Genomic DNA, 26,755 nt, shown 5'->3' with positions numbered 1-26,755 from the left:
ACGAATCTAATAGTTAGAAACCTTCTTGAAATAAAACTCTAGGCATGTTTATAAACAAACCCATCTAGAGTTATTTTTAAGAGAAAAGAGAAGGTACTCCCTGGAGTAGATAACTTATCTACCTCTACCTTATAATAACAGTTGGGGCCACATTGTTTGGGTGATCCAAAGCATTCATTTGATGGGCCCTCACATAGATAGGGCGTGCTAAAAAAATCAGCTCGATAGGATCATCCTAACCCTATGAACTGTGGAGGGAAAAATGGACGTGTATAAACCTGCACAAATCTGTCCATTTTTTGCCCCCACAGTTCATAGGATTAGGATGATCCTATCGAGCTGATTTTTTGGGCACACCCTATCTATGTGAGGGCCCATCAAATGAATGCCTTGGATCACCCAAACAATGTGGGCCCAACTGTTATTTTAAGGTAGGGAGTAGATAAGTTATCTACTCCAGGGAGTACCTTCTCTTTTCTCTATTTTTAATCACCTAAAAATTGAAGGAAAAAGAAAGAGAGAAAAAGAGAAGAAAATACGAGAAAAAAGAAAGGAAAAGAAGAGGAAGATCAGGGGCTTTTCTCGAAGAAAAGAGTTTTTGATTTTTCGTTTTAGGGTTTTTAATGTAGAAATCCTATTTTTCTCATGTGAACTATTATTATTTGTACTTTAAAGTGTTGAAGGGTTTGTTTATGGATGTTTTAATCCATATGTGCGATTTAAAGAGGGTTTTATCATTGTTTTCTCACAACATCAACAAAAATTTCATCGAGTACTTGTATAGATTATGTATAACGTATTTTTTCAATGAAAGATATGCACCTAGGTGTGTTATATATAGCTTAATGATTTTTTTATTAAAATCAGCACAAAAGCAGTGTAATTATGAGTTATTTTGTAAAGATCCCACTTTATATGAATTATATGACTTATATAAGTTGTTGTATACTTGTATGTGATGTATATGATATAATTAAGCTCTGAGGGGGCTGATTTTCGAAAAATCAGTATGTAACAATGTTTCAATGGGTTGTTTTATGTAAACCCTTTTATATACAAGCTATATAATGCAGGTACTTTGTTTTTCATAAAAGATATAGTATATATAAATAATATATAAGCCATAAAGGGCTGCTTTTCATTAAATTCATCACCTAAAAGGGTTAAATAATCATTTTATTTTGATTTTCAAAAGGAAATCAGGCTTATAAATAATAATAGAATGTGTTATAACAGTTGCTTTACGAAGAAATCAACACTTACGTTTAAGTTAAAGCCTCTATGAGTTTTAGTAATAAATTTGGCATAATATGAACGGTGTTTCTTTTAAGGTAAGAAATTTATGTGTAGAGATAGTTTAGAATAGAGTTAATGAGTCGAAACTTATTTTCTAATAAAATAAGATTAAGTTTAATAGAAAAGGATTGAACATTTGAATGAATGGTAACATGCTTGATATGTAAATTGTACGTGATTACTTTCTGACTGATACATAGAGCTTTCATCTCAATCTTCACCCAAATCCAGGACAAGTGATAGTGACTGCCATACGAATGGCTTCCAAGAGTAGAGTTGTAATTATGATTGTATTTCATATGATTTATCTTTTGCTTTTATATTTTCTATTAACTGTTAGAGAGTCGTTAGCATGGTCTCTTTTAATAAATGGTTGAAGAAAACAATAGAGATTGTTAAAGACTAATCACGCAGGCAAATGAGATAAAAACTCTCACAAAAAAAGGGAGAGAAGGTACGTATAAAAAGCATGATTACATGCATGGTAATCATGGGAGGGAGGCCCAAAAAGGGAGACCTCTTGGAGCCAACAACATAACGCCAAAAGCCAACCCGACTAAGAGCATACAACAACCCCGGGCTGGTGATGCATTTTGGGTGGACCCGTATAGGGTGACTCAAAGGAAATCCTAGAAAGGAGCACACCCATATGTTGGTGGAGGGTCCTTGATGGTCGGGAACCAACGGCTGTTATAAAAAAATGGGGTTGTGAAAGGAGGCACACGGCTCTTCTTGTTTTTGACTTCACAATCGGTTCTCAAAACTAGGGTTTCTCTCTCCCTTTCTCCCTTTATATGAGTTGTAGCTTGTGGTGGGCCCTCTTGTGCTACCAATAACTTTATGTCACTTAAGTGACTTAATTAAATGTGAAAGGACCGCTTCGCCCCCATGCTGCAGAGTGTAAACAAGTAAGGGCAACAACGGAAATAAGCCAATAATAGGTGTATGATGAGTGGTGTGTGTATGAGTGGGCCCTAAATCATGTGGACAATCCCCACATCTAGGCTAAAATAAACCAAAGTCCAATATAATAATGTCCAACATAAATAAAAATCAAATGAAGAAAAAGATGATCCAACGGTCGGATCACATCAAAATATCAATATTAGATTTCCTAGCTTATTCTAATACATTATTAGTATTTAGGTTATATTAGGTTATTTTTATTTTATCTTTTTTAAATAAAAAAACCTAAAAGTTGCCTAATAAGACAAAACTCGTAACTATGCCTAACCCTAACAGAAAAAGGATCATAACTTACTTAAATCATGTCTGAATCCTTAAATCTTGGGTCCGTTGGATAGGTATTCGAAATACCTATCTACGGGGACCAAAATCAAGATTTAATGCCCCAAAAATAGGTTATACTAATAGTGATGAAAAGACACTATGATCGTCGATTTTTAAGATTGTTTAATCTACTGCGGGATGAGAAATACAATCTTAAAGATTGGGGATCAATCCAATATCTAATTTACATATCCTACGGTGTGAAAACTCAAAATCGAAGATCTAGCCGTTAATCTTTGATCGAGATCTGTGTCCTAGATTTAATTAGGATTTGTATCTATATAGGTCCTTGGTATGACCGTGTCATTAGAAGATCATGAATTGTTGGATTTGCCTTTATCTAGTGCGCAATTCACATGGGCTAGAAACACTTCTTGTAGCCGGCTTGATAGGTTCTTGGTGTTCCCCAGATCGGTGGAGCTTTTGTCTGATATATGTCAAGAAGCTTTGGCTCACCCGATATCAGATAATTGCCGTATTCTGTTAAACCCACGCTTTGATTCTTGGGGGGCATATTTCGACCAAAATCAGATCGAAATTTCGGGTTTCGGTTGAGAGCGAAATCGAAATTGGGTGAAGTTGAAACGTTACAAAATTTCGGTTGAAATTGTTTTCCCTGAAATTTCGGGCCGAAATTTGAAGGATATCACCAAAAAATCTGTTTTTTTTCATTATTTATTTCGGTAATTTCGCCGAAATTTTGTACCTGACAAAATATTACATTATTTGATCTCGATAGATTTCAGCCTAAAGTTTGAAATTTCGGCTAAAATTTCAATTTCAGTGAGGACCGGAACACATTCCGAAACCGAAATTTAAAACCTTGCCTACACCTTTCAGGTTTGATTTATCTTGGTTGGAGCATCCTAAAATGAAGGAAAATTTAGGATGATGGTGGGAGAATGCGAAAGTGGACGGCCTCGCGGATTGTTGTAATGGGGTCCAAACTGCGGTTACTAAAGCAAAAGCTCAAGAAGTGGAGACTTGAAAATAAAAAAAGAGGCAGTAGAAAGGAGAAGATGGCTTCTATAAAGGCTGAAAGAAATTGAGTAGAGGCACGAGGAAGAGGCGGCTAGTCACGTGGAGGTTGAAGTGGTTTTAAAATTGAAAGAAGAACACATTAAAATCATTCTTCAAGAAGAGAGTTCGTGGAGACAGAAATCTAGAGTGAGGTGGTTGAGGAGGGAATACTGTATATTTCCATGGTACAATGAGTGCTAGTAGGCAGAGAAATAGATCGTAGAAATGGAGATTAGGGTTAGAGAAGAGAGGAAGAAGAAGAGTAGTAGATAGATGGAGAGTCTCCACTAGGGAGCTCATCATTTAAATGATGTATATATAGGCGCCAAATAGGGCAACAATGTACAATGACTGTAATACCCCTAAGACTACAAGTAATGACTAAACTACCCTAATACATATTCAACACTCCCCCTAAAGCTGGGGTGTATATACTATGAAACTCCAGCTTGCTACAAAGAACTACAACAAACAACTAAAAAGATACATCAAAAGGTACAATAAGCAAATAGACATCCAACTTGGTATAACACTCATCCTCAAGCTGGTGTGGTAAATGCATAATGAAATCATAACAAAAAGACAGCAATGGCCAACAGTACAGCAGCGAGATCGACAAAACAAAAAAAGAGCAGTTCCCCCTTAAGTAGCACTATGGCGAGAATGATCAAACTAGGCCTCCCCTTGAATGTGAGCACGTCGAACAAATCCAAATATCAACGAGCAATGGAGGTGCCATGGCAGGAACCGACAATAGTCCAACGAGCAAAATAAGCATGCTGAAGGCGCGTACAACGAACATCGACGAAGTAGCAGAACGCCAAGAGAAGATAGCCATCGATGTGGTAACTATTTGAAACAAGGTCGGCGGGAAAACCATCGGAGACAAGGTCGACTTGGAGACCGTTGCCTCGGGAGAAGAAGAGATAGAGAAGATAACCAACCAATGATGGGGAAGCCATCGTCTGGTGACAAGGTTGACGGCATGATCATCGTCGCCTAAAGATAAGAAGGTAGGAAGAGGGTAACTAACTATCGATGGGGAAACCATCGTCTGTTGTCAAGGTCGACGGCATGAACATCGTCGCCTAAAGAGAGGTCGACGGGGAAAAGAAACCGTCGCCAGTAAAAGAGCCGACCAACGATGAGGATAGAATCGCCCAGATAAGAGAGGTCGACGGGAAAATGAAGCCGTCGCCAGTAAGAGAGCTGACCAACATTGGGGAAACCATCGTCTGGAAAAGCGAGGTCAACAGGAAAACGAAGCCGATGCCTGTAAGAGAGCCGACCAATGATGGGGAAAACATCGCCCGGGAAAGCGAGGTCAACGGGAAAATGAAGCTGTCACTTATAAGAGAGCCAACCAACGATGGGAAAACCGTTACCCGGAAAAGAGAGGATAAAGCATATAGCCAAGAACATAAAGAGACGAATAACATAATCACCAACAATACTCCCTCTCGGGCCTACATGAGCCCGGAGATGACAAGACAAGGAGGACAGTATCAAGACAACACGATGAGATAAGGCATAAAGCCAGACAAAATGAAGAGACATGAAAACAACACAACACTCCCTCAAGAAGACAATACTAAGACAACAAAGAGGACAACATGATAACACTCTCCCTCAAGTTGAAGGTCAAATATCTTCAACTTGCAACGAAAAGAAGACAAATAAGGTACCACACCTCTCTTGGACATTTCCTTGAACACTTAGTGTGCGCATTGAAGAACAATTCAAATGCCATGAAAGCCAAGAAGGAGAAAGAGAAAACAAAGAGATGACAACAAGAAAAGAACAAGAGAACCACAAGAAAACAATACAAGACAACACTCCCCTTCAAGTTGAGTCCGAAGGCCTTCAACTTGAAACGAAAAAGGAGACTTTCAAGGCACAAAACCCCTTTGAGACACTATTTGCAGTAGAGAGGGAAATAACATGAGCTGTGAAATAAGAGTGAAAATAAAACGTTTGCAGACAGATGAGTGAGATGGATGACAGAGGATAGAGAGACTCTTCTTCTTTCCTTCTTTTCCCTAGGATCTATGCTCTGATACCACGTTAGAAATGGAGATTAGGGTTAGAGAAGAGAGGAAGAAGAAGAGGAGTAGAGAGATAGAGAGTCTCTACTAGGGAGCTAATCACGTAAATGATGTATATAGGCCCCAAATAGGGCAACAATGTACAATGACTGTAATACCCCTAAAACTACAAGTAATGACTAAACTACCCTAATACATGTTATTCAACAAGAATTGAAGTCCTTAATGTAAACAGTGATCTAAATAACGATAAGGAAGCCATCACGAAAGAGATTGTTGACTTTTACAACCTCTGATACTCATTAGAGGAGATTCTTCGCCTTCTTCCTAAAGTGTTGGAATTCAAAACTTTGGGGGAATAAGGGATCTCAAGCCCGAAGTAGAATTTTACCGAGGATGAAGTAGAAAGGGGGGGTTTTCGTTAGAGAGGGACAAGGCACCCGGCCTAGACGGTTTTTTTCTGACCTCCTTGTAGAGTTGCTGGGAGTATGTAAAAGAAGATGTGATGCGCTTTTTCATAGAATTCTATGAAGTTATGGTGTTGGATTGTGGCATAGGGGCAACCTTGATAGCCCCAATTCATAAAGTAAAAGGAGCATCATCTGTTGCAGATTTCTGTTCCATTGGTTTAGTTGGGTGTTTATATAAAGTTCTAGCGAAGGTGCTTGCTGAAAATTTTAAAAAGGTCCCACCCTCTGTCATAGTGGATAGTCAAAGTGCATTTGTGAGCGAAAGACAAATTCTAGACTGTTCTTAGGTTGCTAGTGAAGTGGTGGACTATTATTTTAAAGAGGGTCGACTTGGTGTAGTTTGCAAATTGAATATGGAAAAGCCTTTGACCGACTGGAATGGAAGTGCTTGGATTACCTCATGGGTAGAATGGGATTTGGGGATAAATGGAGAAAGTGGATCGAGAGATGCGTATCAGCAGCATGGTTTTCCTTCCTCATCAATGGGGTCTTGAAGGAGTTCTTTTAATCCTCTTGATGCTTTAGGCAAGGCGGTCCATATCTCATTTTCTGTTTGTCTTGATAGCTGACTCTTAGCAGGCTTATCGAAAAAGGAAAGTCTTGTGGTTTGGTAGAAGGCTTCAAGATTAGGGCCAGTGAGTTCGAAGTTTCACAGCTACAGTTTGCAGACGACACTCTCCTCTTCAGCTCCCCCGATGTGCTCCGAGTAATGAACTTGAAAGCTATCCTCCGGTGTTATGAAGCTGTAACTAGGCATCAGTCAAACTTTTCTAAATCAAGAGTATTTGGTATTAGTTTAGAGGAAGAAGCTCTACAAGATCTAGCAGGAATTCTTGGCTGTGAAACAGATTGCATCCCTACATCCTACCTCGGCCTGCCCCTGGGGAAAGGTAGAAGAGGAGTTGGGATCTCATTGTAGAGAGGGTGGAGAGAAGATTGGATACGTGGAAAAGAAGCCTTGTTTTCAGGGGAGGTAGGCTTATCTTGATAAAGTTGTCTGGTCTAATATTCCAATATATCAAATGGTAGTGTTCAAATGCCCTATGAGTAGGGGTGGCCAACCGGTTCGGTTCTCGGTTCTCGGTCCCTTTTTTTTCGGTTCTCGGTTCTCGGTTCCATGAACCGTAAGAACCGAACCGAACCGTAGTACACAGTAGAACCGAACCGAACCGGACCGAACATAATCGGTTCGGTCCGGTCCGGTTCTTCGGTTCTAATGGCTAATTATTAATTATTAATTATAATTTATAAAAACTTTTAATTAAAGTTATAATATAAGTTACTTTCTTATTATAATAATAGTATTAACTATTACTTATTAATATTATAAGTAATTTATATTATTAAGTATATGTATAATAGAAATATAAAAATATTATATATATATATATTCAAAGTTCGGTTCTTCGGTTCCGGAACCGAACCGAGAACATTAGACCCGGAACCGAACCGAATAAGTTCGGTTCTTCATCAGTGGAACCGAACCGGACCAAAAATATTTTTTTAGAGTTCGGTTCCGGTTCGGTTCTTCGGTTCTGGTTCGGTTCTGGCCACCCCTACCTATGAGTGTGGTTAAGAGAATAGAGCAAATTCAAAGAACATTCTTATGGGGAGGTACTAAAGATAAACCGGGGATTCCCTTGGTGAAGTGGAAAAAAGTTTGTAAACCAATCAAGAGTGGAGATCTCGGCATTATGAGAATCAACGAAATGAACATATCCCTTCTGGGCAAATGGCTTTGGAGGTTTGGAAGGAGGAAAATCATCTTTGGGTGAAGGTTATTGAAAGAAAATATGGTGCTTCTCCGGGGATAGGTTCAGTCACTCAGGCAAGACGATTTGGAAGGGCATTCTTAGCTTCAGACATTTGTTTGAGGAATGTATCCGAGTCAGAGTATACAAAGGAAATAGGTTCAGGTTTTGGTTAGACAAATGGTGCTCGAATAAGATTCTTAAAGATATGTTTCCGTAGTAGTATGTTATGGCGGTTAATAAGCAAGGGTTTGTAAAGGACTTCATGGGAAAAATGAAGGTAAAGTGGAATCCACTTTTTATAAGAAACCTTTTTTGATTGGGAGATTGGATCCGTAGCCAGGCTTTTAGAAGTACTTGAAGAAGGTTACGTAAAGCAAGATGGGTTGGATAAAAGGGTTTGGATGTAGAATTCATCAGGAGACTTCACAATAAAGTCTTTTTACTATCAACTAGTGGAGTGCCCTGTCTGCAAAAATTGCCATAGTGTGGACAATCCAAGCTCCGCTAAGAGTTGCATTATTTGGTTGGGCGGTTTGTCTTGGAAGAATTCAGATGGTCGACTTTCTGAGAAAATGGAAAATGCTAATAGCAGACCATTATGCATTATGTATCGAGGCAGAAGAATCAGCTAGTCATCTCCTCTTGCACTGCAAAGTGGCCAGGGTGGTTTGGGGCAAGCTTCTTAACCGGTTTGGAATCCATTGGGTTTTTCCTTAAACCCTCATATTGAGTTTTCAAGCATGGTCATTGGTCCCTCGGAAGAAGAAAGGAAAAGTATTGTGGCATGTCTCCCCTTTAGTCACAATTTGGGTATTGTGGAAAGAAAGAAATGCAACAATTTTCAAAGGACATTTGAGGGGCCCCGCTTTTGTTTTTATTAAAGTGATAGCTCTCACCATTTCATGGGTAAAGTCACTTCCATCTTTTAGGTTCGTATCTGCTTATGATCTATGGGAAGGTTGGCAAGAGATATGTAATAGTGCGGAATTGAAACAAAAAGTTGTACAAATTTGGGAACAACCACCTACTGGTTTTCTTAAGCTAAACTTCTATGGCTCAAGCATGGGTAACCTGGGACCGGATGGAATTGTTGGTGGGTGTGTGTGTGTGGGGGGGTGTAGCTTAGAGATGATCAAGGGATAATAATTTGGGCTTTCGCGGGGCCTATGTGGGAGGCAGATGCAACAGAGGCCGAGGTGCGTGCAGTACACCAAGGGATTAAGCTCTTGGCATCATATAGCATGGAGAATGTGGTTGAAGGGGATTCCTTAAATGTCATCAAGTGGCTTAGAGGGGCCCAAAAGCCCCCCTGGGGGTTCGACAAATTCTTTGACGAGATTGGCGACTGTAAGAGACTGACATCTTCAGCTTTTAAGCATGTGCGTCGTTCAGCTAATGATGTGGCTGATAGCTTGGCTAGATTAAGGGTGTCGAAAGAGTCCTTGGCTCTTTTTGACTTGCTCCCTCCTTAACTTCGCATTGTTACCCTCTTTGCCCTTAGTTTCTTAATATTTTCTCTTTTCGTTGTACTTTGACCATCTCGGTCTCTTTTTCAATAAAATAGGCGATCATTCAAAAAAAAAAAAGTATAGACGGAACCAGCTTTGTATGATGATAGTGGCTCTTGTTCGTCGAGAAGGGTTACGTCGATCAACTAAAGCATGAAACGAGATGCAAAGAACACAGGCGAGCTTAGAAAGAGAGGTCCTCCCAAGCCTTCACATTAGGCTTTTCTATCATACGCATATCGAAAGCCACAAGTCAGTTGAAAGTCACCCCTATACTACAGCTCTAATTCTGTGCTCTCCATGGATGGTGTCTATAATGATTGTTCTTGTACGAACTCCTTAATTTGTGCAACCTCTGGAGTTTCCAAGGATAGAAGAAGCGAATGGAAATCTTGGTGAATTTGATCCACGTGATCCAATGCTATGAGGATGCCAAACTGATGAAATTGTTTCCAGACATTGTAAGGTCAGTTTATGACCAGTATGTGCTTGCAGAATATTCCATTCTTCTTTGGTTTTACAAACGTACAAACCCAAGGGCAGGCAAACTTTAGTTAAAGCTTTGGAGCCTTTTGTGAATTGGTTGGAGGAAGTTGAGGAAGAAGAATAAATAAAGTGGACACTGGGACCACAGAGTTTAACACGCACTTCGTAATATCTATTCCATGTCATCTACCAATTTTCTTTTCTCTTATGAATGAATTGCCAATGTGTTGTCAATGAAATTTTTTTAACCGTTATTGTCTTCAATAAGCTACTTGATTTTTGAAATGGGCTACTTGATACTCTCTACTTCTCTCTCACTCTCTCTGAGAATAAAAAAGCTCTCAACTTCTCGATCGACACTACATCTAGGCAGCATAATTCCAACTTGAGCATTGATACCAAATCTGATACATGACGATCTGTAAGCCCAAGGGTTCCCATGGGTTTAATCATTCACCTTTACCTTGTTGTTTTGATGCTAGCAAACCTAAATTGATTAGTCTTTATGGACTAATGTGTTGTCTTTGAGTGTTGTGGCTTAAACAGGAACTTGACATGTCATATCGCCATTACACAACTCAACACAACACATGGCTTGCGGATCAACATGCACAAAGGAACCAAAAGCTTGCACATACATTGGAGAGATCATCCTCGGAAGATACTCAAGTCAAGAGCTCAAGCTAAAGATCCCACAAGTTGCCTAGCAAAGTGCCAGTAGAAGCTTGGAGATGAACTAGCCTTGGTGACCACCTGATGGACCATTCAACATGCTCAAGGAATGGAGGAAGTCACAAGAGCCAAAGAAAGTTGAAGAGTTCTCTCACAAGTTCAAGTTGTCCAAGAAAGTGCGGAGGAGCCAAGCAATCAAGAAGACTCAAGATTTTACATTTCTAGATTGTATTTGGAGTCCTCTTGTTATTTGTATTTGCACTTTCAAAGGTTTTCAAAATGGTTTTGTAAAACAAATTTGATATCTTTAGAAACCATTAACACTCCCCAAAATGTATTTGAAAACTTTGGACAAAAGCCCAAAGACCATGGCCCAAAGTCCTTAAGATTTTTACTTTAAAATGGAATTTTAAATAGGGCCAGTCGACCGTGGTAAGGTGGCTGGAAATCCAGCACCTGCCGAAACATAGCTTGCCGGTCGACCGGGGCTTCCCTGGCGACCGCGGATGTGTTTTTAGAAACCCAGAAACAATCCAGCATGGTCGGGCCGGTCGACCGCCATAGGGCCGAGCGACCGCGGATAGGGAACTGAACAAAAATAAAAATGTCCAGGTTGCTCTCGCCGGATGACCGCCGTGACCCGGTTGACCGCGCCGGTTTGAAATTAGAAATTAAAAAGAGAGTGCCCGATAGGGCGGTCGACCGCTATTCCTCGGTCAACCGCGCCGGTCTGGAAAACTAGCCGTTGGGGCTTGGCTAATTAAAATTTTTAATTAGCCAATTCACCCCCTCTTGGGTTGTCACACCTGTATTTCACGATCTAATGTATGGGTGATTTATGAGAAAAAAACAAAAAGGAAAAAGAAACATGAAGCGATAAATAGCAAGGATGGAATCTCACCAACCAAAGCCCAAGGAATCACAATAACGGGTTCCAAGGCATCACATCTTAGGGAAGATAAAGGCATCACACCTTGGCATGGAGAAGACATTACATCCACACAAGAGAAGAAGCATTCAAAACCTTTGTTCAATAATCATTCATCTATCATCCATTTCATCATGTCTCAAAGAAAAGTGTGACGAGCCTCACAATATTTTAAAACAAGAAGATAACTAGAAAGTTCTAAAACCCTAAACAAACCTAATATTTGTGGACTAAAATACCCTATAATGACTTAAAAACTCGCTCCCAACTTAAAATTCCTATAATACATGTGTGGGGCATAGTTATAATCCTTATAACTCAAAGAAACCAGTTGGTATTGGTGGGAAAAGCCCATGACACCTCTCCTATAGCTTAATTCCTTTATGCTTGTTCTTGGAGTATAAACAGTTCTATCTGTTCCGGAATAGCTTCCTTCAAAAGGGTTTAGGGGGCTCCGGCCTGGGAAAAGCAGCGAACTCTATAAGCTAGGGCTTCGTTCACCTTTGGACACGAATTAAAAGACACTTAAAATTAAAATATGAAATACAGGTATGACAATCCAAGAAGGGGGGGGGGGTGAATTGGTCAATTAGAAATTTTAGGCTTAATTAAGAGAGATTAAAAATTAATCTATTTAATTAAGCACTAATTAATCTAACCCTTGTTCAAATAGATTTATCAATAAAAGCTAAGGTTTAGACATTCTAATCATGCACATTTAGCTAACCCTTGTTCAAATGGATATCATAATGCGATTAGGGTTTATAACATTTAACACAAGTGCATTTACTAACCCTTGTTCAATTAAAGCATAAACATAAGTAAGGTTAGAGATTACCAATCACCACACGTGCAAGAGAAGGAAAGAAAGAGAGAGAGAGAGAGACAATGTACACCACAATGAGGACATCAAGATTTATAGTGGTTCGGTCACAACTTGACCTACTCCACTCTTCTAAGTTTGGCTCATTGGGTACTCTACTATGGTGAGTTTTCAAGCCTAATCTCGAAGCTCTTACAATAAGCTTTTCCATTCTCAAGAGCCAAAACGAAGCCCCTCGCACGAAGCCTTCTTCACCTTTTTTGGGCCGAAGAGGAGACCCTCGTCTTCACCTTTCTTTACAGGCTGAAGAGAAGACCCTCTCATGAAGCACAAAGAAAAATGTAAAACTCTCAATGCCTCTTAATAGGCGGATTACAACTTTGTAAGCTCACATTCACTCCAAGAAAATATACAAATGTAAAGCTCTATGGAGTGTCTCTTGAAAGAATGTGGAAATAAAGGTTCAAAGTGGTTTTTGCTTTTGAATAAAAAGTTGAAGCTCAAAGAGAAATGGGATTTGATCTTTCTCAAATGTTCAAAAGCTTGTAGAGATAGATTTTAATCATGTATATATAGTGTATTTGAAAATATGACCGTTTGGGGTAAAACTGTTAATTATTGGCTTGAAAAAGTCAAGCAGAAAACGCCACAACGGATAGTTTGCTCGACCGCGGCGGTCGACCGGGCTACGGCGGTTGCCCGCCCCTATCGGGCGCCCTTTTATATTTTCAAATTCTTTACCGTCGCGGTCGACCGGCCCCATGGCGGTCGTTCGGCGAGGCTAACCTGTTTGCTCAAAAATTCGGCTCAAAAACCTATCTCGGTCGACCGACACACGGCGGTCGCCCGCCCAAACCCATGTAGGATTGTTCTGTTTGAAACTGGCACATATCCGCGGTCGCCCGGATTGACCCGGTCGACCGGCCCGATAAAATTCGAGATGGCCTGGATTTCCAGGTTCCATCCTGCAGTTGCCCGGACTAATCCCGATCGACCGGTCCTGTATAAAATTCCATTTTTACTTTAACGATCAGGGGCTTTTGGGCTATGGTCTTTGGGCTTAAGTCCAAGGTTTTCAAACACATTTTTGGGTGTGTTGATGGTTTTCAAAGATGTAAAATGTTAAGTATAAAAACCATTTGAAAACCTTTTGAAAGTGCATTTAAACATAAAATCAAGAGGACTTCAAATACATTCTAAAAATAAGAACCTTGAGTCTTCTTGGATTGTCTTGGCTCCTTTGCACTTTCTTGGACTTCTTCGGCTTGGGTGAATATCTTGACCTTGTCTTGGCTCTTATGACTTGTCCTCCAATCTTCAATGCATGTTGAGGTACATGAGGTGTCACCATGGCATGTTCAACTCCAAGCTCCTTCTTGACACTTGCTAGGAACTTGTGGAATCTTCATGACGAGCTTCTTGATTTGAACATCTTCAAATTAGGATGTCTTTAATGTAGGTGCAAGCTCTTGGTTCCTTTGCTCCTTGATCCACAAGCCATGTGTTGTGAAGAGTTGTGTAATGGCGATTATGATATGAAATTCCTGTATATAACACAACACCTCAAGGCAATACAATAGCCCATAAATGCTAATCAATTTGATTTGCTAGCATCAAAACAAGAAGGTAAGGTGAATGATTAACTCGTGGGAACCCCTGGGCTTACAAAATATGAGCCCTAGGATGATCCCCATCATTAAGCTATAATAAGTTATAGAGCTACTATTGTTTTGTAAATTTTGGGTTGCTGTCAAATAGTCTTATAACAGATTAGGCTTTGTTATCATAGAAATATTAAAAATGTCACTAGAGGTGGTTTATTTATTTTGAAAGACTAGAAGTGGTGTATTTTGTTTGAAAAATTAGAAGTGGTTTATTATGTCGCATTTATTTTTTGTTTTCCATGCCTTCCTTTATGCAGTTAAGCTATATTGCTTAAATGTACTATGTGCATCTTTGTGTCATGGTCTTAGGACTATATCATGATTTGTGATGGTGTTTAATTGCAGCTTCAGAGTTCTCCCCTGATCTAATCGTTATATCAGCCGGATTTGATGCTGCAAGGGGTGATCCCCTTGGCGGTTGCGATGTAAGGAGTTTTCTTTTTCTTCATGTTTGAATGTGCCTTTTATTTTTTTATTCTTCTGGATCATGGATGTTCTTATTTTGTAGAATCTTGTAGTTTTCAGCCTTACATTTTATTGGTGCATTCAGGCTGTGCATTTCTTCTCAATTATTCTAACTTTTTTGTTAGTTAACTTTCTATGTTCTCTTACATTCTATACGAATAATTTCTTGCAGGTTACTCCTGCTGGATTTGGACAAATGACAAACATGTTGAGTGGCCTCTGTCATGGAAAATTACTTGTTATTCTTGAGGGAGGGTTGGTAGTTAACTCCACATCTTTAGTTTCATGGTTAACTTTTTAATATCCTTGCTTCACTTTGCATTTGAATTTAATATATTATTTCTTTTTTCCAGCTACAATCTTCGGTCAATATCAACTTCAGTTACAGCTGTGATAAAGGTAAACCTTTTCTAAAGTAGTACATGTTTTATTCCAAATATTTGTATTGGCATCTGAATGAGTTATACAAGATCAGAATTTAAATTAGGCTTAAATAAATGACCTTCGCACTTCTTTTGATTTCACGCCCACCTTTCCATTTTAAACATTTCTCATGGGATGCTTATTTCTGAACAAGCTGTCAACAGCTAATCTATGTGAGGGGCATGGTTCAAATTGTCAACTGTCACAGATCGGCTGATTCATATCTTTCTTTTGGGGGTCCGATATAAATTTAACCCACATTTACATATTTGAAGAAAATACTTTTCTGTAGGTTATATATTCACTTATGCAGCTTTCTTGATTGCCTCTACATCAGGCAAATTTGGTTAATTCTAACAAATTTGGCAAAGGGATTGATCGAGAAAGATCTCTTGTTCTTATCTTGTTCTTATTATAAGATCGTGACATTTTTTTTTTTTTCAAAAAAAAAATTGGAGTGGTGTGACATTCATTCGCGAAGGTACTCCTAATATTGCGCGTGTATGTTTTGTGTATCAGTGGTATATGAAATTGTGCAAGTATCGAATTCAACGTCTGACAAAAATGCAACCCGACATCTTTCCTTCCACCTCATTTGTCCATTTTCAACTTGTTTTGACCAATTTCTCCTTGATTAAGGTCAATGACCATGTCCTACAAAATTTTAGTTATACTTATATTGCTCATTGAAAACACAGAAGTGCAAACCAATTGACCGTGGATCCTACTAATTTTTTGAATATGAGATTTTATGGTTATATAAGGATGCTTTTTCCATTTTTATGTTTATATTATTTATGCAGTTTTCCTTTCTTCTCTTTCTTCATCTGTTAATATATGTATTTGTTCTTTTCTTCATTGTTTGATGCTTCTCAGACCCCGCAATGGCGGGAGCCTTGTGCATTGCGCCGCCCTTTTCTTTGTTTGATGCTTCTGCTTGTTTTTCATGCTAGGCCCATGGAGTTATTCTATATATGGTTTTTTCTTCTTTTGATCTTATTTTTGATTTTCTTCTTTTTTTGTATTCTCTTTTTTATTTTCCATATTCCATTAATACATGACGATGTTTAACTTGATGTAGATCTACATGTCTTTGAACATGATCCATGAATGTATGGTTCTTTGTGTCTATTTGTTTTTTTTGTATTTTTGGCTCTTTGTCCATTTTTTCATATATTTATATGAGGAAAATGATTGTGAGCTTGAAGCTCATATAGCATATATGAGCTTGAGGGCCCAAACACATGTGGGCCCATATTGTTAGGAGGATCCAAAGCATTCATTTGAAAGGCCCTTACATAGATAGGGTGTGTACAAAAAATCAGCTCCATAGGATCATCCTAACCCATCCAAAAGTGGAGGGCCAAATGGACAGACACCGTTTGCCACAAATCTGCCCATTTTTGCCCTCCGCTTTTGTAGGGGTTAGGATGATCCAATGGAGCTGATTTTTGGTACACACCCTATCTATGATGGGGCCTTGCATATGAATGGTTTGGATCACCACAAAAAATGTGGGACCCATGTGTTTGGGCCCTCAAGCTCATATAAGCTATATGAGGTTCAAGCTCACAATCATTTTCCTCTATTTATATATAGTATTATTAAAGCTGTCTGATAATATTTGAATTAGAAGTTAGAGAGAGAATAAGGAGAAACAATGATCACACGTGTGGTGGTAGGTTTTTCATTTGTAATTTGTTTTTGTCTTACAATGACTTATGTACTTATCAAATGACTAAAATACCCCTGCTTTGTCTTTTCTAGCACTCCCCACTAGATGAAAGTTCCTTCAAAATTTCTCAGCTTGCTAATCAAACTGTTGCTTGTCTGTATTGGGTACATTTGTGAATACATTGACAAGTACAACTAATCATGACCTGGCACATCTATTGGAATAATTTCAACTTCTCCAATCTTATTTCTAACTGGGGGATAACCAATCTAAATGTGCTTGGTTCTAACGTGGTGGAGGGATTCTAGGATATCTTTATCTCACTGTGATTATTTCACACCTGGGTATATCTCTGCATACTTCCTGTAGAAGGTGTTGTATTGTATCAATGTGAGTTTGGCTGTGGTTGAGCCAATATCTCTATATTGAGCCTTTGGGTTCGATCATGCTATAATATACTTCCTTTTTACCATGATAAGTGACAACTATTCGCCAACACACAAAACTAGTTATTGATCTACGTGCATCAGGGCCACCTGCCGAGCGTGTAATCCTTGTATCCTTCTAACTTAATATCTCATCCTTTGTGTTTTTAATTGTTGGGAAAGTTGCCTTGTTTCCCAGTTAGGATGTTTACTAATTGTAACTACGTTTCCTATTTGTAGTGGGAAATCAAAACAAGAAAGGACTGTTTTTAGGTTTCTTTTTGGGAACTCTATGTTAAATAGAAAAACACACGACCACTTTGGGTGTGTGTGGCATGAGAGAGAGAGAGAGAGAGAGAGAGAGAGAGAGAGAGAGAGAGAGAGAGAGAGAGAGAGAGAGAGAGAGAGATCTTTCTTGGGTTCTTCTCATAGGTTTTCTTTAACTGTTTGTCATAGACAGCTCACGTTGATTGAGGAAACTCAAGTCTTGCAATAATTTGGGTTTCTTTTATTCTGTCTTGGCTCTATAGACTATAGAGATGCTCCTAGAACTGTTTTGTTGAGGGACATGTGAGCTACAATCTGGTAAATTTATAGGCTTTTGCTTTAAAATTCAGAAGGAGGAATTGTTGCTGGTAAACAATCTAGATGTGTCATTACTGCGATGTGACCTGCGTCAGTGGTTGTTACATTTGCAACCTTTAATTCTATGGTTTCTTTTGCCCTGAACAACTTTTTAAGGAAAAACTTCGGCTGCTTGTATATGGACATTTGTACACATGCCTCATGTAGTGCTTAATAAAGTCTGCAATGGAAGCTGCATCATCCAATAATTTCAAATAGTAGCAGTTATTTTAAATTGGAGTGTTCAAAGTGCAAGGTTGCATTTGGAGTATGCTTTGTTCTTCTAGTACCCTTTCCATGCCATTTTGACTTTGCTTTATCGTCAAAAGGTACTTCTTGGTGAAAGTTCTGGATGTCAAATGGGTGGCATTGTACCTTCCAAGCAAGGGCTGCGAACTGTTATGGAAGTTTTGAAAGTTCAAGTAAAATTCTGGCCTATCTTGGAATCCAGCTACAACAGTTTGCTACCGCAATGGGAGGCATTATCTTTCCGCGCCAAAAGTGAGCAACCAAAGCCTTTATTGCACCTATTCTTCTTTATCTTTTTAATAAATTTTAATGTGCGATGTTGCCATGTAGAAAACCTAAGATATATTAGTATGCTGAGATTCGACCTATTTTGACATTTTAATGATTATGATGCATTGTTGTAAGAATCATGTGACTATGTTATTCCATTTGCTATCACATGGGTGACTGTGTTACTATGCTAATATTAGAAGAGAATCTTCCAATTGCTTGAGTCTCGGTTAATTGTTTATTTCTGTTGCTGCTGAAATCTGACATAAGGTTAGATGGGTCCTAGCTAGTAGTGCACTTGAGGAGATGACCTGCGCTAAAAAACACACTGTCAGAAAATCACCCGGAGTTTTGGACTCCGGGGAGGCTCTCCGATGCTTGGCGACAATCATACGAGTTCTCTAATGAGAATGCTAGAAAATGACAAAATGTAAAAATGAAGAAGTCCCTTACCTTGGAGATCATGTCTCTATTTATAGGAAAGATTAGGGTCCTAGCCATTGGTTGGGTGTTCCCCACATGTCCGTTTCCGATTGGATGCCGTGTTTCCTCTCTCGATTGGTGCCATTTTCCGGCCTCCCATTGAGTGTTAGTTTTTACCCCCAACACATGCCCCACACTTCATCGGTCTGGTTCAAGTCGAGGAAGTAGAGTTCTGATATGGTCTACTACCCTTGGTCGGCTGGGGACAAGCCTATGCTCGGGAGCCTATGTGGTGGTGCTAGCTGAGGGGCTCCATTGAGTTGAATTCCATAGGTAAGTCCACGGAGCCCCCCGTAAAACATGGCATCTGAGAAGGGAAGCCTTGACAATTTCTCAATGTTGGCTCTTGTACGTTTGCCAAGGCCCACTTGAGTGCTCACCGTCAATTTCTTCTTCTCCTGACATTGGAATTCTTAGCTCTTTTGGCCCTTGATCAAATACCTGTTGGGCCCGCTCCAGAGCCCCGCCTCTCAAATACATATCCACCAGGGCAGTACCCATCAAAGCCAAAAGTTATGTCTGTTTACATATGAATGTATCCATAAGAACCAGCAATCGCGGGCATGTGCTCAGAAGTGCCAGAACCTCGCAGGAACTTGGCAAGCCCTAAATCAGCGACATTAGGATGAAGAAGGATGTTGTTTGATTTCACGTCGTGGTTGAAGATCAGCAGAGAGCAATAATGGTGGAGATAGCGGTGGCCCTTGGCAGCCTCCACAACAATCTTATACCGTGTTCCAATGCAAATGACCCCATTTCTTGCCACGGAGAACTTCCCTCAACAAGTAGCATGTCATCACGTTTGATTCAACATGGCCTTAAGCTTTTGGACAGGTTCCGTGAAGTTTCAGACATTACAGATAACAAAAAAAAAGGTGGCCCAGTGCATGATGCTCCCGCCATTGGGGTTTGGGGAGGGCTAGATGTACGCAGCTTTACCCTTGCTTTGTAGAGAGGCTGTTTCCGTGACTCGAACCCGTGACCACCAGGTCACAATGGAGCAACCTTACCGTTGTGCCAAGGTTCGACCTCTCTTTCAGATATCACTGATAGAAGTAGAAATTCCTTTGATGGACACCACAAGATTGTGCTGGCACTGGTAGAACGGTTAGAATCAATGATGAGAGTACAAGGCTGTGGCATCGTTGTGTCAAGGACACAAATACAACCATCTGCTCCGCAATCCACGAGGGTTTCTTCTGTATGTCTGAAATAAACGCATCTGGTCGCACCCAAATAATTATCAGCTAGGCTCCTTTGAGTGACCAGCTCGCCTGCCATGGTGACTCGGCAAATGCCACCGAAGAGTCCTTGGAGGCCATGGCAATCAAGCCATTGAACTGGTCCTTGCAGAAGATGCCATAGTGCAAGCTCCTTGATTAAGCAACAACAGGGGGTGACTAAGAGGATGAAACGCACAAAATTTGAGTCAGTGTTGTTTCGCAGTGTTCCAGATGATAATTGCCCCATCATTGGAGCTCAAAATAAGCAGCGTGTAGTTGTCCTCCACAAACAGCACTCCAGAAACCCAACTCCTGCTGCTCTTTTAACACATGAGAGGCTCTTTGAGGCGCACACTGGAGAGGAGGCCGACTTGGGATTTCGGAGATGAGGCCGAGGTGTTATCTGTTGGGCTGGAGAAAAGCCGAGGTGCAAGGTGTTTGAACTGGATGTGAAATTGCATTAAAATAATTTTATAAGTTGGCCTTAGTATAGGACAAATCAAGAAAACAGGGAGTGTTGTTATCAAAAGTACCATAGCACTGGGAAACTACTTTTGCTCATATGGGTGCTTTTATCAAATCTAGTCCAGAGGTATTTTACGCTCCTGACAAAGTAAGCAGGTAACTTTCCACACGTCACGCTTCTATCCGCCCCCCTCTCTCTCTCCCCTCCTCTTTATTTCGGTTTGTGTGGGGTGGGATTGCCGAAAACAAAGGTGTTGGTTGGTTTCCATCAAAAGCCGAGGTGAGAGGAGTGAGTTGCCGAGGTGAGAGGTTGATCACGAGCGCTGATGAGCAAGGAAGCAAGATCGATTTTCAATATGCTTCATTTCAACTTTTGAATTTCAAACCCCACGTGCCTCTAAGGTTGTGATGACCTCATTAGATTCATATCCTTTTGGATGTATATCATATATTTTGGATGTATCTGCAAGTGAAATCAGATCCCCTTGCGCCTCTTTTCTACTGTTTCGTGCACTTTCAAACCAACAGTCGTGCAACATAAAAAGAAGCGTCTCGCCGTATACGACAATCGGTGGGTATCTTGTGAAGCATCATGCCAAGGGTGGGAGTCCACTACTTAGATTGGTCTTTCTCAGTGACCTTACCCTATATGCTTTATCTTGCTTATTGGTGTCTGTTAGAAGAGGCGAGGATATTGTTGGCTGAAGTACGAAGCCGAGGTGAGAGGTTGAGATGCGAGGCCGAGGTGAGGTAGCCGACTAGTGCTTTATGAGGGAAATCTTTGGGGAGAAATTTTGAACAGTTTTAGTTTCAAAGTGATGAGTGACACTTGTCCTCATATGAACCGTTGATTGGGGGGCCACATCTATAAAAGTGTGTTGAGCTCTCCATTCTTTCCCTACCTAAGTGCCTCCACCACCAAGGAATTTGGTTTTTGGTGTTCTCACCTCGTGAAAGGGAGCTCAATTGTTGGCATTCTCACCTCATCTAAGAGTAAGTCCCTCAGGCTCTTTATTTCATTCCATTATGCGTAGTACAAGTGGTAGATCTGACTCTGGGTTAGATGATAAGTTGGAGTCGTGCTTAGGTGGTGGGGACCATTCTGACTGTAGGTAGACTAATCTCGTTGAGTCCGGGTTGTCTTCTCCTTTGGAGGTCACACCCTTCACCATGGATGAAGCCGACCTACAGCTTGCCCTAGGTGATGAGGTGGAGAGGGTAGATGAGGTAGGTGGGGCCGACTTGTAGGCTGTACTTTGACCTACTAGCCGATTTTTGGCATGAGGATGGATGCCGACCGCCCTGCGTGTAGGAGCTTTGGGGGAGTCGTGCTCATTAGTTGAGAGCTATGAAGCACGGGTACGGGGTGCGGGTACGACACGACACGGGTACGTGGGTACGTGATTTGCCAAAAAAACTAGGTGCGGGTACGTTTGGGTACGCCGAATATAATAATATATTTTAATATTTTATTATATATTTATAAAAATTTAAAAAAATAATTGTAAAGCAATCAAATAACAATATCACAAAAATGGAAAATTCTAATATTACTCTTCATTTCATAAGTGATTAAGTTCCATATTTCAGAACATGAGGCATCAATACATCATTCATTAGAAAAAAAAGTCTGTCACCAGTGTGTTGACCAGTGCCTGACAACATGAATAATTTTTAGAGACCAAATTATGAAATTTTTTTTACCTGACTTTTGGGATTTAATAATGTTTGGACACGATAGATTTTATGAATTTTTAAAATTTGAAAAATACCCCACCGTTTGGAAGTTAAGAAAGTTAAAATTTTGACCCGACCCTTTTTCTTTGAATTTTGTACTAGAACTGGAGAGTTGACTTTTTTTCCTTTTAGATTTGGGTGTTGAAACTATTTTTAATAAATCCAAAAGGGGGGTATTCTGTTATTTACATGTAAATCTTAAGTAAATGGACAATAAAATAGTAAAGACATTTACTATTAAATGGTTTACATGTAAATACCGAGTACAGGAAAGTAGAGAGAAGTACAGGCGAGGAAAGAGTAAATACCGAGTACAGGAAAGTAGAGAGAAGTACAGGAGAGGAAAGAGAAGCAGCAGGAAGAAGCAGGACGTGTCGGGTACGCGTGGTACGCACCCGACACGCACCCAACCACCAAAACTATTTTTTTTTTTTAATGGGGTACGTACCCCGGACGTACCCGCACCCCATACGTGTCGGGTGCGGGGTGCGGGAGCCCCGTGAGAGTACCCGTGCTTCCTAGGTTGAGAGTGATTTTGAGCGCATTAGGTGCACATACCACATCTCGTCCAGCATGGAGATCAGATTGCCTTGGCCCGGTGAGAAGGCTTGCTCCAGGACATCAGAGGGGTGTGTCTGTGTATGAGCACACGCTTAAGGCCAGGTTGAGGTTTCCAATTCATGAGTTCATTGTCGCGGTACTTTAAGCTTGTCCCATTCTTGGCATTGTGTGATTGCTTTCATAGTTCTTCTCCATAGGTTAGAGCAGTCACTCTCTTTGGGTCTCTCTCTCAAGTGCTTCTTTGTAAAGAAGTATCCAGTTGAGGACGGGTCGGGTCTATATTAGCCACCGGCTTGGGATCAAGGTTCTAACCTTCGAGCCCATGTTGGTTCATGGTTGGAAGAACAAATTTTTTTATTTTGTTTTTGTCAATATTAAGGAAGGATGGGTTTTAGCACGAATTGGAATGAGCTGGCTCTTGACGATTTGAACATCATGCCATCCCTCACCGATGCCAACTAGTTCACCTTTGACTTGATAGAAACCACCCGGGTTATCTGAAGGAGCTAAAGTCCGAGGAGGTTCACATTCGGTTAAAAACAGACAATAGAAAACCAGTGGAGTCTCATCTGTATATTGGTTCGCGTGGTGGCAAACATTGAATCCAAAACTAGGTTTTGTGGAATCTTTCGTGATATACAAAAGGATGGAAAGGAACCCTAATAAGGGTTATTGGAACATGCTGAACTGGTGCTCTGATACATGCGATTATTGGAACTTTAAATGGAGGCGATCTTGTTGTTGGGCTAACCATCACAACTGGGATCCTGCGAAAGGGGCTAAAGCTTGAAAATCTTGGAGGTGAGTAGAGAAAAGAACCGATTGGAACTGCTCTTCTTGTAAATACCTAAACTTTAGATGGCGAATGAGTTGCCGGAGATGTTGGACAAACAAAAAAGATGGTACCCTGCCTCTAGGTGAAGAAATCAATTCGGTACCTGGCACGTCTAGCGAAGGTGATTGATGGCCCGATTCTGGAGAGATTGCCGTAACTCCGGGGAGAGATATACCGGCCATATCAATTTCAGGGCAAGAAATTGTATCAAGGACAAACTCACTAAAAAATTGTTTGATCGGGAAAAGAAAGGACATCTATGGGACTATTCAAAATCTCTGGACATGGGCTAAGAGAATTTGGAACCTTCCACTACTGGAATGGCCATGTACTCTATCAAAGGATGAGGTACTTTTCTTTTTTGAATCGAAGGAGGAAGCTAAAGAAATCCTACACAAAGTCAAAGAGGCGTGGGATGAACAACTCCTTTCTCTTTTTGTTTGGAATATGGATTTCATTCCTGGCTTAGAGGAAATATGGTTTAATTTTTATGGCATCCCCCTTCATGTCTGGGCCACATCAACAGTTGAAGCGGTAGGTAATCTTCTTGGTCAAGTTCTAAAAGTAAAAATGGAAGGGCGTAATAATCAAAGCATGGTATTTGTGTCTGCGAAAATTCTCATCCCTTGGTGGCAGTCTCCGCCGTCCTCGATCCAAATTCAAATCTCTGGTCAATGGTATACAATTGGTATTGAACCACAATCACAGACAAAATCTGCGCCGTTGTCGGAATTACAGTTCCCTTCTTTGCCGGAAAACCTGGTTCGGAAAACAGGTTGTTTCGCTGGGCCCATCCTTTCAAATTCAAATTTCAAATTTCCTTCGGTGTCAGTTGTGCCAGACATTGGACGTGACGTGGATCTGTCTTTCTCTACGAAAAGAAAAGAGTCTAAATTGATGGGGACCCTTCACAAGCGACCCTCTGGCCGTGTCAGTCCTTTTCGCTCATGGTCTAGAAAGGGGAGATTTGTTGATAAAAGAAAAAACTGGAGAAACACCGCTGAATACGCAAGGAAAGTTTGGCCTAGAGGAGTAGGCATGGGGCTTCAGGAGTTCAGGGTGGTTTCATACCCAGAATCTATGAAAAAGCGGACCCTTCGCTTGACCCGATTCCAGACCAAGAGGAGTTGCACTTGACAAAAAATGTCAGTCTTGGTAAGGCGGTCCAGCTACAAAAGGTAGGCACTCCATGCGGATGAGGGTCCCCCATACCTGCTTGGATGGGACAGATGATCCCAATGGGGATGTTGGTAAATATTAAATTTTGGGCTCGGAGACCGAGACTTTAGCGATGGGTCCTTAATAGAGTACTTGGCTTGTTTAGTGATTATAGGGGGCCTCGATGTTGAAAATAGATGTGGGGGTGGGGAATTTCTTATATGACACGATGGGCCCTAGTATTGGTTAAAAATTGGTTTGATCTAAAGTGGGTGTGATACGGAGGGCTAAATACCTACTTTTCATGGGTTTGAGTATAGATATTGTATACCTGTGCATTCATTTTGAGTAGAGTAAGGAAATAGGGATATTTATGGGTGACTCCCGAGTATAGTCATAAGAAATCCAAAAGATTTTGTCAGCTACGGTATTTTGAAAAGTAAGTAAGTCAGGTAAGAAATCATCATTTCTTTGGGCTGTGGGATAGGCGGTGCTCGTCCTACCTTTTATGGGTATGATGAGATGAGTTTCCAACCTTTTGCTCTCAAGGGAAGAGTTAGAATGGAAAGGAAAGGGCGCTTTACTTGTTTGGGTTCTGTCCTAGATGGCGGTTCCGCTGCCTTTAATGATAATATGGGAACGATCCTATTGTCTTATTATTTAGTTTTGGTACCACAGGACGGTACTCCCGAAAATGGATAATGAAGAGCCCCACGCATCAGTTTCTTGCCCGGGAAATCGAGGGCGGAACCTCTTTATATAAATAATGGTGTTGCACTCCATTGCTAACAAGATTAGAGGAGTGACTTACGATGACGAAGTGGCAATAGCCAGTGCTTTCCGTAACTGTGTTGGGGGCCGACCTGATGATAGTAGACATCGAAGTAATGTTTGGCACGTTTGCAGAGACTTGGCCTTAGCAATTGTAGAAGACGAAATAGAATCTCGTTCTTCCCCTGGGTTTCTGGAAAGGTCAGTAGGAGACTCTGAACAGGTTTTTCCATCATCTTTTATTCAAGGCTTTCTGGATGGGCTTGAGAAGGGGTCGCACTAATTTTGAGGTATTTAGGATTAGATGGATCTTTTTTTTCTTTTTACGGAACTAGGAGCTTGCTCCTGGCTGCCTTAAATTGATTCTATGTAATGCAAATAGGGACCCTTGGTCCCCAATGTATTATTCATTAGTATCAATGAAATTGTCATCTTTCAACAAACAAAAAAAGTCCGAGGAGGTTCTAATTTAGTATGGGGTCATCTCGGTCCGGCCTGAGGGTTGGTTTCCTTGTCTTTTATATCTGTAACAATGATATTTTTTAAAACCTTACTACTTGTACTAATTTGGATTCTTCTTTACAGACATCCAGCTCAATCTTGCTAGGATGTTGGCTGCAAGAAGCAAAAGGGGATGACCGAGCAATCTTTGAAGGCTGCCTAGGGCACCCAGGCTGACCCAAAGAAGAGACTTCGGCCCGAGGCTTCTCAAGCCGAAGTGGTCCCCCTCAAGGAGGGAGAGGAGACGCAACCTAGTGCGGTGCGTAAGGTTCTACCAAAGAAGACGAATGGCGCAATGACCACCCCTATGCTGCACGAGAAGGGGAAGCAGCTTGATGCCCCTTCTGCCCAGATTGGACGATCCAGACTCATGACACTGCTTTGGGAGAGTCGCTGGTGGCGACAAAGCTGGTGAAGAAAGATCAGCTCCCTGTCGACATAAATCATGTCCAACAATTGACAGACGAAGTGCTGATGCAGTCAGCTATTGATGCTGTTGCTTATGTAAGTGCCAGCTTGGTTCGGTTTTTTACTTTTCTTCCCTTCTCGCAGAGTTTCTAAATTCCGTGCTGCTGTTGACGGATCGGCATTCTGAGAGCCTTGACCGTATCAGCTACATGGAGAAGCAGCTCAGTCGAACTGGGCATAAGAACAAGATTTTAGAAAAGGAGAAAAAACAAGTCGAGGAGGCCAATCGTTTTGCACCCATCGACCTCAGGGCTAAACAAAAGACTCCCTAGGAGAAAGAAATCGCAGAGTTGAAGGAGAAATTGAAGAAGGCCGAGAAGTTAGCCGTGGAAAAGTTCAAGGCGTCTGAGGACTACCAAGACACCCTTGCCCAATATGTATTGGCCTCCCTTGAGGCAGGAACTCTCTTCAAGGGGGAGGTTAAGAGGCAGTTCGGGGTCTATGTTTAGAGTTGCCTCCCGAGTGT

At 40.8% G+C, this 26,755-nt stretch overlaps 1 protein-coding gene across 11 annotated transcripts in view; it reads left to right on the top strand.

The window, feature by feature from the left end:
• Positions 1-26,755, top strand: part of LOC143885444 (histone deacetylase 15-like) — a 75,997-nt gene that overhangs the window by 44,095 nt on the left and 5,147 nt on the right. For 6 of the 11 annotated variants that reach the window (XR_013253270.1, XM_077389627.1, XM_077389628.1 and 3 more), the window contains exons 13-16: positions 14,302-14,381; positions 14,594-14,676; positions 14,775-14,820; positions 17,898-18,069. Coding sequence is in view for 9 of the 11 variants with exons in the window: in XM_077389627.1 (XP_077245742.1) it covers positions 14,302-14,381; positions 14,594-14,676; positions 14,775-14,820; positions 17,898-18,069 (381 nt within the window). In the remaining 2 variants the exon portion in view is untranslated. Of the gene's footprint in view, positions 1-14,301; positions 14,382-14,593; positions 14,681-14,774; positions 14,821-17,897; positions 18,070-25,905; positions 26,288-26,755 lie in introns of those variants that run through there. The other 5 variants (XR_013253271.1, XM_077389633.1, XM_077389631.1 and 2 more) reach the window with 4 other exon arrangements.

Source organism: Tasmannia lanceolata, unplaced genomic scaffold (assembly GCF_043159265.1).
Source record: "Tasmannia lanceolata isolate RefF3 unplaced genomic scaffold, GAP_Taslan_0.1 ptg000008l, whole genome shotgun sequence".
NCBI classification, from domain to species: Eukaryota; Viridiplantae; Streptophyta; class Magnoliopsida; order Canellales; family Winteraceae; genus Tasmannia; species Tasmannia lanceolata.
The sequence above is the reverse complement of the archived record's forward strand: the minus strand, read 5'-3'. Positions and strand labels throughout refer to the sequence as shown.